Source organism: Sinocyclocheilus grahami, unplaced genomic scaffold, assembly GCF_001515645.1.
Source record: "Sinocyclocheilus grahami isolate Dianchi unplaced genomic scaffold, SAMN03320097.WGS_v1.1 scaffold198.1, whole genome shotgun sequence".
Taxonomy (NCBI): domain Eukaryota; kingdom Metazoa; phylum Chordata; class Actinopteri; order Cypriniformes; family Cyprinidae; genus Sinocyclocheilus; species Sinocyclocheilus grahami.
Window position 1 is genome coordinate 584,739 of NW_015505377.1, and position 14,580 is coordinate 599,318.

The 14,580-nt window shown below is 33.9% G+C and overlaps 2 protein-coding genes across 2 annotated transcripts in view; both read left to right on the plus strand.

Moving 5' to 3' along the window:
• LOC107595167 (A disintegrin and metalloproteinase with thrombospondin motifs 14-like) overlaps positions 1-12,500 on the plus strand; it is a 65,495-nt gene extending 52,995 nt beyond the window's left edge. The window contains 7 exon segments of the mRNA XM_016285508.1: positions 1-62; positions 1,891-2,024; positions 3,125-3,248; positions 4,474-4,554; positions 5,785-5,948; positions 7,663-7,828; positions 12,364-12,500. The exon segment at positions 1-62 is cut by the window's left edge and continues 5 nt beyond it. Coding sequence (XP_016140994.1) covers positions 1-62; positions 1,891-2,024; positions 3,125-3,248; positions 4,474-4,554; positions 5,785-5,948; positions 7,663-7,828; positions 12,364-12,500 — 868 coding nt within the window.
• A 1,141-nt stretch (positions 12,501-13,641) lies between these two features.
• LOC107595202 (A disintegrin and metalloproteinase with thrombospondin motifs 2-like) overlaps positions 13,642-14,580 on the plus strand; it is a 10,012-nt gene continuing 9,073 nt past the window's right edge. The window contains exon 1 of the mRNA XM_016285546.1: positions 13,642-13,662. Coding sequence (XP_016141032.1) covers positions 13,642-13,662 — 21 coding nt within the window. The remainder of the gene's footprint in view (positions 13,663-14,580) is intronic.

A 14,580-nucleotide genomic window follows, 5' to 3' on the forward strand; every position in this document is an offset into this window, starting at 1 on the left:
GCGCAGCAACAAATACCACAATAACATCAAACACACATGGCTGCCGTATGAACACTCTGATGGTGAGAGAAATGCAGCTAAATCCATTTTTTAACTTTATATATTAATATATTAAATGTTTATATTTATATTTGCATTCTGGAATTGATTTCCTGGAACAGGTATTCCCAAACATTTTTGTCAGCTGAATATCTTGAAATAATTGAATTATTTAATTAGTTAATATTTTTATATTTTATCAACATTATATTTTGTATGTGTCTCTGATGTCAATTAATGGTTACATGAGGTGCAGGTAAACAAATAAAATATTAAATATTAAAAAAATATTATTATATTATAATTATTCAATTATTGAGTTACTTTATATTAAAGTATTATAATATTCAATCATTCAAAAAAAATGTTTTGCCTTTATTGATATAGGACCACAAGGCTATCAGCGCCGACCAATCATTCAATTATTAAATATTATTCAATTATTAAAATATTATCAAATTGAACATATTATAAAAATAAACTAATTAATTCTTTAGGCTTATATTTCAATTGCTTAAATTTTTTTTAATGATTTATTTTAATTTGACATTTTTGTTATTGAATTAATTATCAACTTTTCATCAATTCACAAACCACAGTTTGGAAACCCTGTTCTGGAGCATTTTAACTTTATTTTTCGAACCTTAAAAAAAAAAAGTATGTTGCATGAACCATGGTGGTTTGTGGTGATATTTGAACAGAATTGTAGAAAATACATCCACCAATTAAAAGTTTGGGGTCAAATTGTTACTTTTATTCATCAATGATACATTCAAAGACATTTATAATTTAAAAAGATTCTATTTGAAATAAATGCTGTTCTTTTGAACATTCTATTCATCTGTGAATCCAGAAAAATAAATGTATCACGGTTTCCTCAAAAATATTGGGCAGCACATATTAGAATGATTTCTGAAGATAATGTGACACTGAAGACTGGAGTAATGATGCTGAAAATACAGCTGCGCATCACAGAAATACATTACACTTTGCTATATATTCACATAGAAAACAGCTATTTTAAATTATAATAATATTTCAAATTTTTACTGTATTTTTGATCAAATAAATGCAGCCTTGATGAGCATGAGAGACTTAAGGGTCTTGTTTTTTCTTTAAAACTTACTGACCCCAAACGTTTGAATGCTAGTGTAAAACTGGTGTTATTTTTAAAATATCTGGGGTATTTCTGTCACTTTTGCTGCCCGGTTCATTTCTGCCTCTGATGTCTGGTGATGAATTCAATCTCTCTGAGAGAGCAGGACTCACTGTGACCCTAAAACCACTGAATTCACCACAGTGCAAGACACTGAGTGGGACGCGGGAACACAATGTTCCTGGCAGAAACCGGATAGAGAAAATAAGGATCCTGTGAGAAAGATAGACCGAGGAGCAGAGAGACATGAAGAGAAAAACCCTTCATACATTCACATATACATCAATATTCTGTGAAGGCATTAATTACGGTCACGTCTCACTGTTCAATGCGGCTGACTCTCATTGTGCTGCTCTTTAGCATATTATGTGTGTGAGTCGATATGAGTCAAGGCTCACCTTTAGACACATTTCTCTTTTGTACATCTCTCATTTGCATTTCACGAGCTGTGAACTCTTGACAGTAAGTAGGTGGTCATTTAGCAGACACTTTTATTCACAGCATGGCTTTTAATCACAGAGACAGACTCTGTGAAAGACTTTGGAGCTGCAGCTCATCTGCACGCTTACAGTCACTGTTATGTGAGCTGAAGACTGTTGGCCTTTATATGAAGAGATGCGCCCTTTGATATTCTCTGCTAATACATCAACGCAGGACTGGTTTTGTGATCTTCAAGGGCTGTTTGTATATTTCAGAGGCTCATAAGTGCGAGTTGAGCTGCCGCTCTACAGAGACGGGTGAAGTCGTCTTCATGAACCAGGTGATGCATGATGGGACGCGTTGCAGTTACACGGATCTGTTCAGCGTCTGCGCTCGAGGAGAGTGTCTGGTGAGAATCGTATCATGCACAGAAACACAATACTGATATCTGATTCATTCGCTAAAACGTGTTCTTTTAAATCATTGCATCTGTTTAGGACACTAAATATAACTTTTTAAATATATTATTATTTATATAACTTAAAAACAATAATATATTATTGATCCGAATAAATAATTAGATCAAATAGATAGAATTTTCAGCATTACTCCAGGCTTCAGTGTCACATGATTTTAATATGTGACCCTGGAGCACAAAACCAGGCGTCAATTTTTGGAAATTGAGATTTATACATGAAGCGGAATAAATAAGCTTCAACTGATGTATGATTTGTTAGGATAGGACAATATTTGGTCGATATACAACTATTAGAAAATCTGGAATCTGAGGGTGCAAAAAAATCTAAATATTGAGAAAATCATCTTTAAAGTTGTCCAAATGAAGTTCTTAGCAATGCATATTACTAATCAAACATTAAGTTTTGATATATTTACGGTAGGAGATTTACTAAATCTCTTCATGGAACATGATCTTTACTTAATATCCTAATGATTTTTGGCATAAAAGAGAAATGTATAATTGTGACCCATACAATGTATTGTTGGCTATTGCTACAAATATCCCCCAGCGACTCAACACTGCTTCTGTGCTGCAGGGTCACATATGCTGATTTGCTGCTCAAGAAACATTTCTGATTATTATCAATGTTGAAAACAGTTGTGCTGCACAATATTTTTGTGGAAACCGTGATACATTTTAGTGTTTAGAATCCTTTGATGAATAGAAAGTTGAAAATAACATCTATTTCGAATAGAAATCTTTTGTAACATTATCAATATCTTTACTGTCACTTTTTTGAGCAATTTAATGCATTCTTGCAAATAAAAGATTCATGAAATAAAAATCTTACTGACCCTTTCACAAACTTGTTGAATATATGACTGCAACAAGTCTGGGAATGTTTTTTGAACAAGTTTGTTGTAAAGAACTTTAGAAATAAATGCAGTCAGAGACACACTATTGATCGAGCACGCCGTCTCTTCAGTGTGTCTGACCTGTTTAAGTGTGAATGAATGAATGAATCCCTCCTGTCTGGCTCTTCTGATCAGCACGTCGGCTGTGATAAGGAGGTGGGATCGTACAAACAGGAGGATAAATGCGGCGTCTGTGAAGGAGACAATTCTCACTGCCGAACCGTCAAACTCACGCTCACCAAAACCCCGAAGAAGACAGGTACAAACTCAGACGGAGAGCAAACACATGCAGCCGTCCTCCGGACAAACACTGACGAAACCACGCTTCATTATTTACTACAGTAGCGTTTACTTCAGTCTTTCTCTGTGGCCTAAAAAACACATGCCTGGATGCATGCCTCATGCTCATGTTCAGCTCCTGCTGAGAGCCTGATTTCTTTAAAGAAAAAATGTAGTGTTTTAATGTGAAGTACAAAGAGTTTTCTTTTACAACAGTAAACAAGATCCTAGTATTTGTGCACTTTGTAGTATATAGACTTTATAGTGTAGTATGTATAGTAAAACATTTTCATTAAGTCATTAATAAATTTCATTAATACTGTATAGTGGGAAAAGTGCTTTATAAATAAATAAATAGAATGAAATTGAGATTAAAAAACTAAACAAAATAAGATAAATATTAGATTAAAATTCTACTAAATAAAAATTAAAATGTTGTCATGGTAACTAACTGAAATTAAATAAAATGTGTTTACAAAATTATTAAAAAGCATTTTTTAGATAAATATTAGATTGAAAACAAACTAAATGAAATTGAGAAATGTTGACTTGGCAACTAACTGAAATAAAATGAGTTTAAACGGAATACTGCAATTACAAAAACTGAAATAAAAATAATTTAAAACTAAATAGAAATATATATTTTTTTAAACATAAAAAAGAAGAAAAATTGTTTAAATATAAAAACAAGTCTAGTTCATATTTTACTCCAAAATCATCTAAATAATGTGCCCCCCCCCATCCCCCAAAAAGTAATGAAAATGTGATTTTTTTTTGTGAAGATTACTTCTTTAGTGCTAAAATAGGCCTCGTTTCCTTTATGCAAAAAATTATTTATGATTTTGTGATGAAATATAAGCATAGCTTCATCTATCGAAATGTTTCTTGTCAAACATGCAAAACGCCTCGGGCCTCGCGCCTAAAGGTCAGCTCTGTACCTCTGACTATCTCCGTGTTTCATATTTTCACGTCTGGATGAATCTCACGAAAGCAATTTCACTTGAAAATCAGAATGAGATAGATTTTTTTGGCACAGTAGTGTGATAAAATGTGTTTTATTATTATGCAAATAACTTAATTAGTGCTAAATATGCCTCATTTGCTTTAAGCAAAATGTAATTTATAATCTTTGCATGAAATCTGAGTGAAATATTGGGTTCTTTATTGTCAAACATGATCACTTGAGCTCTCGCTCTGTGTGTTAGGTTTGCTGAAGATGTTTGATATTCCTGCCGGCGCTCGGCACATTGTGATCGAGGAGAATGAAACGTCGCCTCACGTAATTGGTGAGTTTGTACCTGTGCATCTTTCAGTAGGAATCAATGCTTTTCTCCAGCGATGCATCCTATTGAGACCAATTACTGCCTTCCCATAATGCTTTGCATGCCATTTTAGATTCCCCAACATCTCCCAGCTTGGCTTAAAGCAGTTTGTTCTAATGGTTGTGTTTGTAATTCTTTCTTTTCTTTGACTTGAATCCCTGAGCTCATGTTCAGCTTCTGCTGAAAGCCTGATTTATTATCAGAGAAAATATGAAGTGTTTAAATGTGTTTTATTTTATGACCGTAAAACAACATGCACATGGATTGATGTTGTCTGTGTTCAGAATAGCATACTATTCTTACTATTTGTGTACTTTGTAGTATAGACTTTATAGTATGATATATAGCAGTGTTGTTAACTAAAACCAAAACTATATATTAAAAAAACCATTTTCATTATTATATTTAATTAATGCACTGTGAAAAGTGGTTTATAAATAAATAAATGAAGTGAAATTGAAAATAAAACCGAAATAACAGAATATACATGTTAGATGAAAATCTAAATAAAATGTAGAAATGTTACCTGTACATCTTACTGAAATAAAATAAGTTTAAATTGAAGTACTAAATTACTAATACTGAAATAAAAAAAACTAATGAAAATAAAAAACATTACTAAAAATGACAAAAACTTGAACTGGAAATGAAAACTGAAACAAAAATATTAACAAGAACTAATATAAGATATAAGTAATATTGGATAATAAAGATATTTTACACAAAATTTAATTAAACATTTAAAATAGAAGATAAATATATGATATAATGTAGCACACCACAGTTTTAAACCTTGATACATGGTTAAAACATAAATAAATGAAAACTAAATAGTAATATTTTTTTAAATAAAAAAATTACTAAAACTTGAATTAAAATAAAAATAAAAATATCAAATTAAATTCAAAATATAAATAAAAACTGTAGTAGTATCATAAAATATTATAAGGAGTATGATAACAAAAAATTTAATAAAACATTTAAAACAGATATGTAGATATATAGGTTGAAGCATTTATTAAAAACTAGTTTTTTCTGCACAATGTTTCATCTTCAGCCCTTCTCTGTTAAATGATTTTCTCTGGTAATAAACAGAATCCCACAGATGCTGTTAATAGAATTTAAGTCGTATTGAGCCCATAATATTCTTCTAAAGATGTTTCTTTCTCTTCTGTCCGTGCGTGCGTTCCTCAGCTGTTAAAAATCAGGTCACTGGCAGTTTTATCTTGAACGCCAAGGGAGAAGAAATCACGTCCAAGACTTTTATTGAGAACGGCCTGGAGTGGGAATATTCGGTGGCAAACGGCAAAGAATCGCTGAAGACCGTCGGGCCGCTGCACGAAGGCATCGTGGTGCTGGTAAGAGCGGCGTAAAGGCCTTTTCTCACTGAACGTGAAAATTCGGCGCCAATGTTGATGATGCTTTAGAATCGAAACAATAGATCCCTATGGGGCTATTCACACTAGATGCAAACATTCGTGGCGCAAAAAAGCCTGTGTCTATTTTTTCCCCCTGGGCCGTCCAATCAGATTTGAGCTAAGATCCCGCGCCCGGAGCAGCTGCTTTTGCACAAAAGGGAGAGAGTGCTGGCGCTGTTGCGAAAACCAGTTTAAACAAACACCGAAGAAGAGTATTCTGAGAGAGAAGAGGATGCTGAGTTCTTGTTATCACTGGTATCCGAGACCAGATTTATTCTCACATGTTCTTAATATAATTTCTATTATGAATGTGATCTGAAGAGCACTGTCCGTTTTCTTCCACATGCACGATTGTTGAATCAAAGCGCGTGTTCAGTCTGTAGATCTCTAGAAATCGAGTGAAACATTTTTTCTACACATGAATTATGAAAGCAAATAGACATTTGTGACCCTGGAGCACAAAACCAGTCATAAGGGTCAATTTTGTGAAATTGTGATTTATACATCACCTGAAAGCTGAATAAATAAGCTTTTTGTTAGGATAGGACAATATTTGGCCGAGATACAACTATTTGAAAATCTGGAATCTGAGGGTGCAAAAAAATCTAAATATTGAGAAAATCATCTTTAAAGTTGTCCAAATGAAGTTCTTAGCAATGCATATTACTAATCAAACATTAAGTTTTGATATATTTACGGTAGGAAATTTACAAAATATCTTCATGGAACATGATCTTTACTTAATATCCTAATGATTTTTGTCATAAAAGAAAAATCAATATTTGTGACCCATACAATGTATTGTTGGCTATTGCTACAGATATACCCCAGCGACTTAACACTGCTTTTGTGCTGCAGGGACACATATGATTATGACGATATATTTTCCGTATGTGTTTTGTATGCAGCTCATGGTATTTTTATAACAATAATGGTTGTTTATGACAAGTGATAAGCAGTGTAGCGTTATTAAACATACAAAGAGTGCACGTCTGCCTATTACAGAATCAAAGAATCAACTATATCACAATCGGAAGTTATTACAAGCACTCAGTGATGGTTTAAAGTGTTTTTTTTCTTTTAGCAAATACATTAATGATTACATAAATTTTTAAGTGTAGCTTGATGCTAATTGTACCTCTAATTATATTTTAGGATGCACTCTTGTAAGCATTATAGAGAGTTTGTGTTTCTGGTGTAGAACCATACTTTATTTATCTTAATTTAATGCTGTATATTGAGCAGCAGACCATATACGAGATGCATATCAATCGTATGTAAGGTGATCAATTGTTTCGCACTCTGTGTGAAAGCACTGTTTGTCTGTGGTTTGCCTCGCATTTTTGCATTGTGCAACGGCCTTAACGCTTATGGCCCCAGTTTCACAGACAAGGCTTAAGCCTAGTCTCCGACTAAAATGCATGTCTGGGCTGTTTTACCTGAAAGAAACTTACACTGACAAATATTAAAATATGTCAGTGCATATGTCATTGTTTTGTCTCAAGATGCACACAAGTATTGTTATTTTCTAAGGCACAGTTATAAAAGATACTTAAATGTCCTAATTGAACCATGGCCTAATCCTGGCTTAACCTAGATTGATTGAGTTTGATTGAGTTGATGCGGCAGGTGTTGAGTTTGTCGCTTTGAACAGGTCGTCCCGCAGGCAGAGGACACCAAGATCAGTTTGAGCTACAAATACATCATTCATGAAGATCTTCTGCCGGTCATCACCAACAACAATGTTTTGCTGGCCGAACTGGACACGTACGAGTGGGCCCTGAAGAGCTGGTCGCAGTGCTCCAAACCCTGCGGCGGAGGTGTGCCATTCAACACCATCTGAGATTTATTACAAAAGTTTGAAATCATTTTTGAAATTAAGTTTTTGAAAGAAGTTTCTAGTGCTCACCGAGGCTGAATTTATTTGATCAAAAATTATTACAAATTAAAACAACTGTTTTCTATTTGAACATATTTTAAAATGTAATTTATTCCTGTGATGCAAAGCTGGATTTTCAATTATGAGAAAAAAGTTGCACTTACATTTATTTTTTATTCCGCGGTGGAAAAAGAAACAATTGAAAAGAAAAGTCAGCACTTTAAGATCTAAACCCGCAATTGTGGAAAAAAAATGCCCTAACTTCAAGATGTAAACTCGCATTGTGATTAAAATGTCCTAACTTTGTGATGTAAACTCGCAATTGTGAAAAAAGTCAGAACTTCTAGATGTAAACTCACAAAAGCGAAAAAAGTCAGAACTTCTAGATGTAAACTCGCAATTGTGAAAAAAGTCAGAACTTAGAGAGTTTTTGAAAGAAGTTTCTAGTGCTCACCGAGGCTGAATTTATTTGATCAAAAATTATTACAAATTAAAACAACTGTTTTCTATTTGAACATATTTTAAAATGTAATTTATTCCTGTGATGCAAAGCTGGATTTTCAATTATGAGAAAAAAGTTGCACTTACATTTATTTTTTATTCCGCGGTGGAAAAAGAAACAATTGAAAAGAAAAGTCAGCACTTTAAGATCTAAACTCGCAATTGTGGAAAAAAAATGCCCTAACTTCAAGATGTAAACTCGCATTGTGAAAAAAGTCAGAACTTAGAAACGTAAACTCGCAAATGCGAAAAAAGTCAGAACTTCTAGATGTAAACTCGTAATTACGAAAAAAGTCAGAACTTCGAGATGTAAACTCGCATTGTGATTAAAATGTCCTAACTTTGTGATGTAAACTCGCAAATGCGAAAAAAGTCAGAACTTCGAGATGTAAACTCGCATTGTGATTAAAATGTCCTAACTTTGTGATGTAAACTCGCAAATGCGAAAAAAGTCAGAACTTCGAGATGTAAACTCGCATTGTGATTAAAATGTCCTAACTTTGTGATGTAAACTCGCAAATGCGAAAAAAGTCAGAACTTCGAGATGTAAACTCGCATTGTGATTAAAATGTCCTAACTTTGTGATGTAAACTCGCAAATGCGAAAAAAGTCAGAACTTCGAGATGTAAACTCGCATTGTGATTAAAATGTCCTAACTTTGTGATGTAAACTCGCAAATGCGAAAAAAGTCAGAACTTCGAGATGTAAACTCGCATTGTGATTAAAATGTCCTAACTTTGTGATGTAAACTCGCAAATGCGAAAAAAGTCAGAACTTCGAGATGTAAACTCGCATTGTGATTAAAATGTCCTAACTTTGTGATGTAAACTCGCAAATGCGAAAAAAGTCAGAACTTAGAGATGTAAACTCGCAAATGCGAAAAAAGTCAGAACTTAGATATGTAAACTCGCAATTATGAGAAAAGTCAGAACTTCTAGATGTAAACTCGCAATTGTGAAAAAAGTCAGAACTTCTAGATGTAAACTCGCAATTGTGAAAAAAGTCAGAACTTCTAGATGTAAACTCGCAATTGTGAAAAAAGTCAGAACTTCTAGATGTAAACTCGCAATTGTGAAAAAAGTCAGAACTTCTAGATGTAAACTCGCAATTGTGAAAAAAGTCAGAACTTCTAGATGTAAACTCGCAATTGTGAAAAAAGTCAGAACTTCTAGATGTAAACTCGCAATTGTGAAAAAAGTCAGAACTTCTAGATGTAAACTCGCAATTGTGAAAAAAGTCAGAACTTCTAGATGTAAACTCGCAATTGTGAAAAAAGTCAGAACTTCTAGATGTAAACTCGCAATTGTGAAAAAAGTCAGAACTTCTAGATGTAAACTCGCAATTGTGAAAAAAGTCAGAACTTCTAGATGTAAACTCGCAATTGTGAAAAAAGTCAGAACTTCTAGATGTAAACTCGCAATTGTGAAAAAAGTCAGAACTTCTAGATGTAAACTCGCAATTGTGAAAAAAGTCAGAACTTCTAGATGTAAACTCGCAATTGTGAAAAAAGTCAGAACTTCTAGATGTAAACTCGCAATTGTGAAAAAAGTCAGAACTTCTAGATGTAAACTCGCAATTGTGAAAAAAGTCAGAACTTCTAGATGTAAACTCGCAATTGTGAAAAAAGTCAGAACTTCTAGATGTAAACTCGCAATTGTGAAAAAAGTCAGAACTTCTAGATGTAAACTCGCAATTGTGAAAAAAGTCAGAACTTCTAGATGTAAACTCGCAATTGTGAAAAAAGTCAGAACTTCTAGATGTAAACTCGCAATTGTGAAAAAAGTCAGAACTTCTAGATGTAAACTCGCAATTGTGAAAAAAGTCAGAACTTCTAGATGTAAACTCGCAATTGTGAAAAAAGTCAGAACTTCTAGATGTAAACTCGCAATTGTGAAAAAAGTCAGAACTTCTAGATGTAAACTCGCAATTGTGAAAAAAGTCAGAACTTCTAGATGTAAACTCGCAATTGTGAAAAAAGTCAGAACTTCTAGATGTAAACTCGCAATTGTGAAAAAAGTCAGAACTTCTAGATGTAAACTCGCAATTGTGAAAAAAGTCAGAACTTCTAGATGTAAACTCGCAATTGTGAAAAAAGTCAGAACTTCTAGATGTAAACTCGCAATTGTGAAAAAAGTCAGAACTTCTAGATGTAAACTCGCAATTGTGAAAAAAGTCAGAACTTCTAGATGTAAACTCGCAATTGTGAAAAAAGTCAGAACTTCTAGATGTAAACTCGCAATTGTGAAAAAAGTCAGAACTTCTAGATGTAAACTCGCAATTGTGAAAAAAGTCAGAACTTCTAGATGTAAACTCGCAATTGTGAAAAAAGTCAGAACTTCTAGATGTAAACTCGCAATTGTGAAAAAAGTCAGAACTTCTAGATGTAAACTCGCAATTGTGAAAAAAGTCAGAACTTCTAGATGTAAACTCGCAATTGTGAAAAAAGTCAGAACTTCTAGATGTAAACTCGCAATTGTGAAAAAAGTCAGAACTTCTAGATGTAAACTCGCAATTGTGAAAAAAGTCAGAACTTCTAGATGTAAACTCGCAATTGTGAAAAAAGTCAGAACTTCTAGATGTAAACTCGCAATTGTGAAAAAAGTCAGAACTTCTAGATGTAAACTCGCAATTGTGAAAAAAGTCAGAACTTCTAGATGTAAACTCGCAATTGTGAAAAAAGTCAGAACTTCTAGATGTAAACTCGCAATTGTGAAAAAAGTCAGAACTTCTAGATGTAAACTCGCAATTGTGAAAAAAGTCAGAACTTCTAGATGTAAACTCGCAATTGTGAAAAAAGTCAGAACTTCTAGATGTAAACTCGCAATTGTGAAAAAAGTCAGAACTTCTAGATGTAAACTCGCAATTGTGAAAAAAGTCAGAACTTCTAGATGTAAACTCGCAATTGTGAAAAAAGTCAGAACTTCTAGATGTAAACTCGCAATTGTGAAAAAAGTCAGAACTTCTAGATGTAAACTCGCAATTGTGAAAAAAGTCAGAACTTCTAGATGTAAACTCGCAATTGTGAAAAAAGTCAGAACTTCTAGATGTAAACTCGCAATTGTGAAAAAAGTCAGAACTTCTAGATGTAAACTCGCAATTGTGAAAAAAGTCAGAACTTCTAGATGTAAACTCGCAATTGTGAAAAAAGTCAGAACTTCTAGATGTAAACTCGCAATTGTGAAAAAAGTCAGAACTTCTAGATGTAAACTCGCAATTGTGAAAAAAGTCAGAACTTCTAGATGTAAACTCGCAATTGTGAAAAAAGTCAGAACTTCTAGATGTAAACTCGCAATTGTGAAAAAAGTCAGAACTTCTAGATGTAAACTCGCAATTGTGAAAAAAGTCAGAACTTCTAGATGTAAACTCGCAATTGTGAAAAAAGTCAGAACTTCTAGATGTAAACTCGCAATTGTGAAAAAAGTCAGAACTTCTAGATGTAAACTCGCAATTGTGAAAAAAGTCAGAACTTCTAGATGTAAACTCGCAATTGTGAAAAAAGTCAGAACTTCTAGATGTAAACTCGCAATTGTGAAAAAAGTCAGAACTTCTAGATGTAAACTCGCAATTGTGAAAAAAGTCAGAACTTCTAGATGTAAACTCGCAATTGTGAAAAAAGTCAGAACTTCTAGATGTAAACTCGCAATTGTGAAAAAAGTCAGAACTTCTAGATGTAAACTCGCAATTGTGAAAAAAGTCAGAACTTAGAGATGTAAACTCGCAAATGCGAAAAAAGTCAGAACTTAGAGATGTAAACTCACAAGAAAGAAAGTCAGAATTGTGAGATAGAAAGTCACAATTACCATTTTTATTCCATGGCGGAAACAAGCTTCCATAATTTTGACTGTACTGTTGATCAAATAAATGCATCTGGGTGAGCAAAAGATACTTCTTTCATAAACATTAAAAATCATAATTATTCCAAAAGTTTGAGCAATAGTGTATAAATGCACTTTGTAAGTACTAATGCTTCCTCAGGTGTCCAGTACACTAAATACGGCTGTCGGAGGAAGAGTGACGGGCGTTTGGTTCACAGGAACTTCTGTGAGATCAGTAAAAAGCCCAAACCCATCCGGAAACGCTGCAACACCAACAGCTGCAGCCAGCCCACGTGAGTGACCTGAGACTAAACATGTATTCCGGTAATGCCATATATCACAATAATGAACATGCACGATATTGTTATCGTGGGCACTTCCAAATACCGTGAATATTAAACATATTGACAAATAAATAGAATGAGATCCACAAAAAAATCTTTCAGTTTCACAAACATTAATTAAATTCACAAAAAAAGACAAATTTAATTAGATTTGCAAATAAAAAACATATTCACAAATATCTTTTTATGTCACAAGCACAACTTTGCCTGGCATTCATTTGTGAATCGCTGCAAGCATTTGTGCATTTTGCAACATTTCTAGCATCGAGGCACTGACGATTCACAAATGCGTGGACTCCACCCACCGTCTACTCAAGCCAATCAGATAACAGCCTCACTTCGCTGACCAATCATAGCACGTTCTTGTTATAGCCAATCACGTTTTGCTTTACAATCAGAGTGGTCTCGCCCTGAAATAACTTCTGCATTGGTTCAAATAGAAAATATAAAGGTATATATTTATAACGTTAACATTAACATTAGTTAAATTAGCATTAGTTAATTCATTAGTTAATATAAACTGCCAATAAACAATTCTTCTCAACATTCATTAATTAGGTAATTTCTATATTTAATAACACGTTAAAATCAAAAGTTGCAACTTCCAGCTAACAGTTGTATCTTTTAACAAAAGTTAAGAGTTAAAGTGATACCTATTGGTCTTTATAATTCCTTTGCACTTTAATCAGTGTGGGAAATTTTTTTGTGTTTTGCTTTATTGTATTTAAATGTTTAGTTCTTTTTGTCATAAGAAAGAAGTTATTAAACCTGTTATACTGTATTATGACAACACTTTTTTGCACTCAAGCAAATGTATCTTGACTTAACAATGTTTAGATATTTATGCTGAAAAATGATGCAGTGTAATCTAAATTGAGATTTTTATATTAATATTTTAATCATTAATAATATTAATTAAACAATAATATCAAATAAATAATATAACCTTAGTGTTTAGAAGTTTAGTTTCATGTGCAGAAGAATGTGATTAAAGGACTGCAGTTGGGTGGATTGCAAAAAAAGAAAGCAAAAATATTCGCAAAATTCTGTTCAGTTTCAGCCATTATAGGGAGTATGCAAATATGGAAACAAAGATGTTAAGACTATCCTTGAAGGTTGAATGTTATAAATATAAGGACTTGTGAATGTATGCTAGCCATGTGTACCTGTCATCTTGCAAAATGACTTCCCAAGGTATTTTGATTCCGTTTTTGTTGCTTGTCTTGTGGATCCAAATAAAATAATTAAATGTGTGTGTGCGTACGTGTGTGTGAGAGGGTGTGTGTGTGCTTGTATGTGTGTGTTTGAGTGTGTGTGTGTGTGAGTGAGTGAGAGTGTGTGTGTGTGTGTGTGTGTGTGCGTGTGTACGTTTGTGCGCGCGCGTGTGTGTGTGTGTATGTGTGTGTGTGTGTGAGTGAGTGAGAGTGTGTGTGTGTGTGTGTGTGTGTGTGTGTGTGTGAGAGAGTGTGCGTGTGTGTGCGCGTATGTGTGTGTGTGTGTGTGTGTGCGTGTGTGAGTGTGAGAGTGAGTCAGTGAGTGTGTGTGTGTGCGTGTGTGTGATCAGACGAGCTCATTCACGAAAAATTCACAGAGCTGGAAGAAATTGTCAGCTTTGTGCTGGACTGAATGAGTGTTTCTGTTGTACAAGCTGTATATTTTGGAGCTCGTCTTAATCTGGGTCTGCAGACGTGGTTGTGAAGTTTAATGGTGTGGAAACTGCAGCACAATGGAGTTTAGACTAGTTCTGTGTCTTTCGTTTTCACGCTTGAAATCCACGATTTTTTCTTTTGACATCGCGAAACTGCAGCGTGAGGGAAATGACATCATGTTTAAAGTGGATGAAAGTTCATTAGTTAAAGCAAACGGATGAAAGATTTCCTGTCAAAACACTGACAGTAACGACACTCCTCTCAAGATGCCAGAGGATAAACGCTTAATATGACAAGCCATCACACACACACACACACACACACACACACACACAGACAGACACACACACACACACACACACACACACAGACACACACACACAC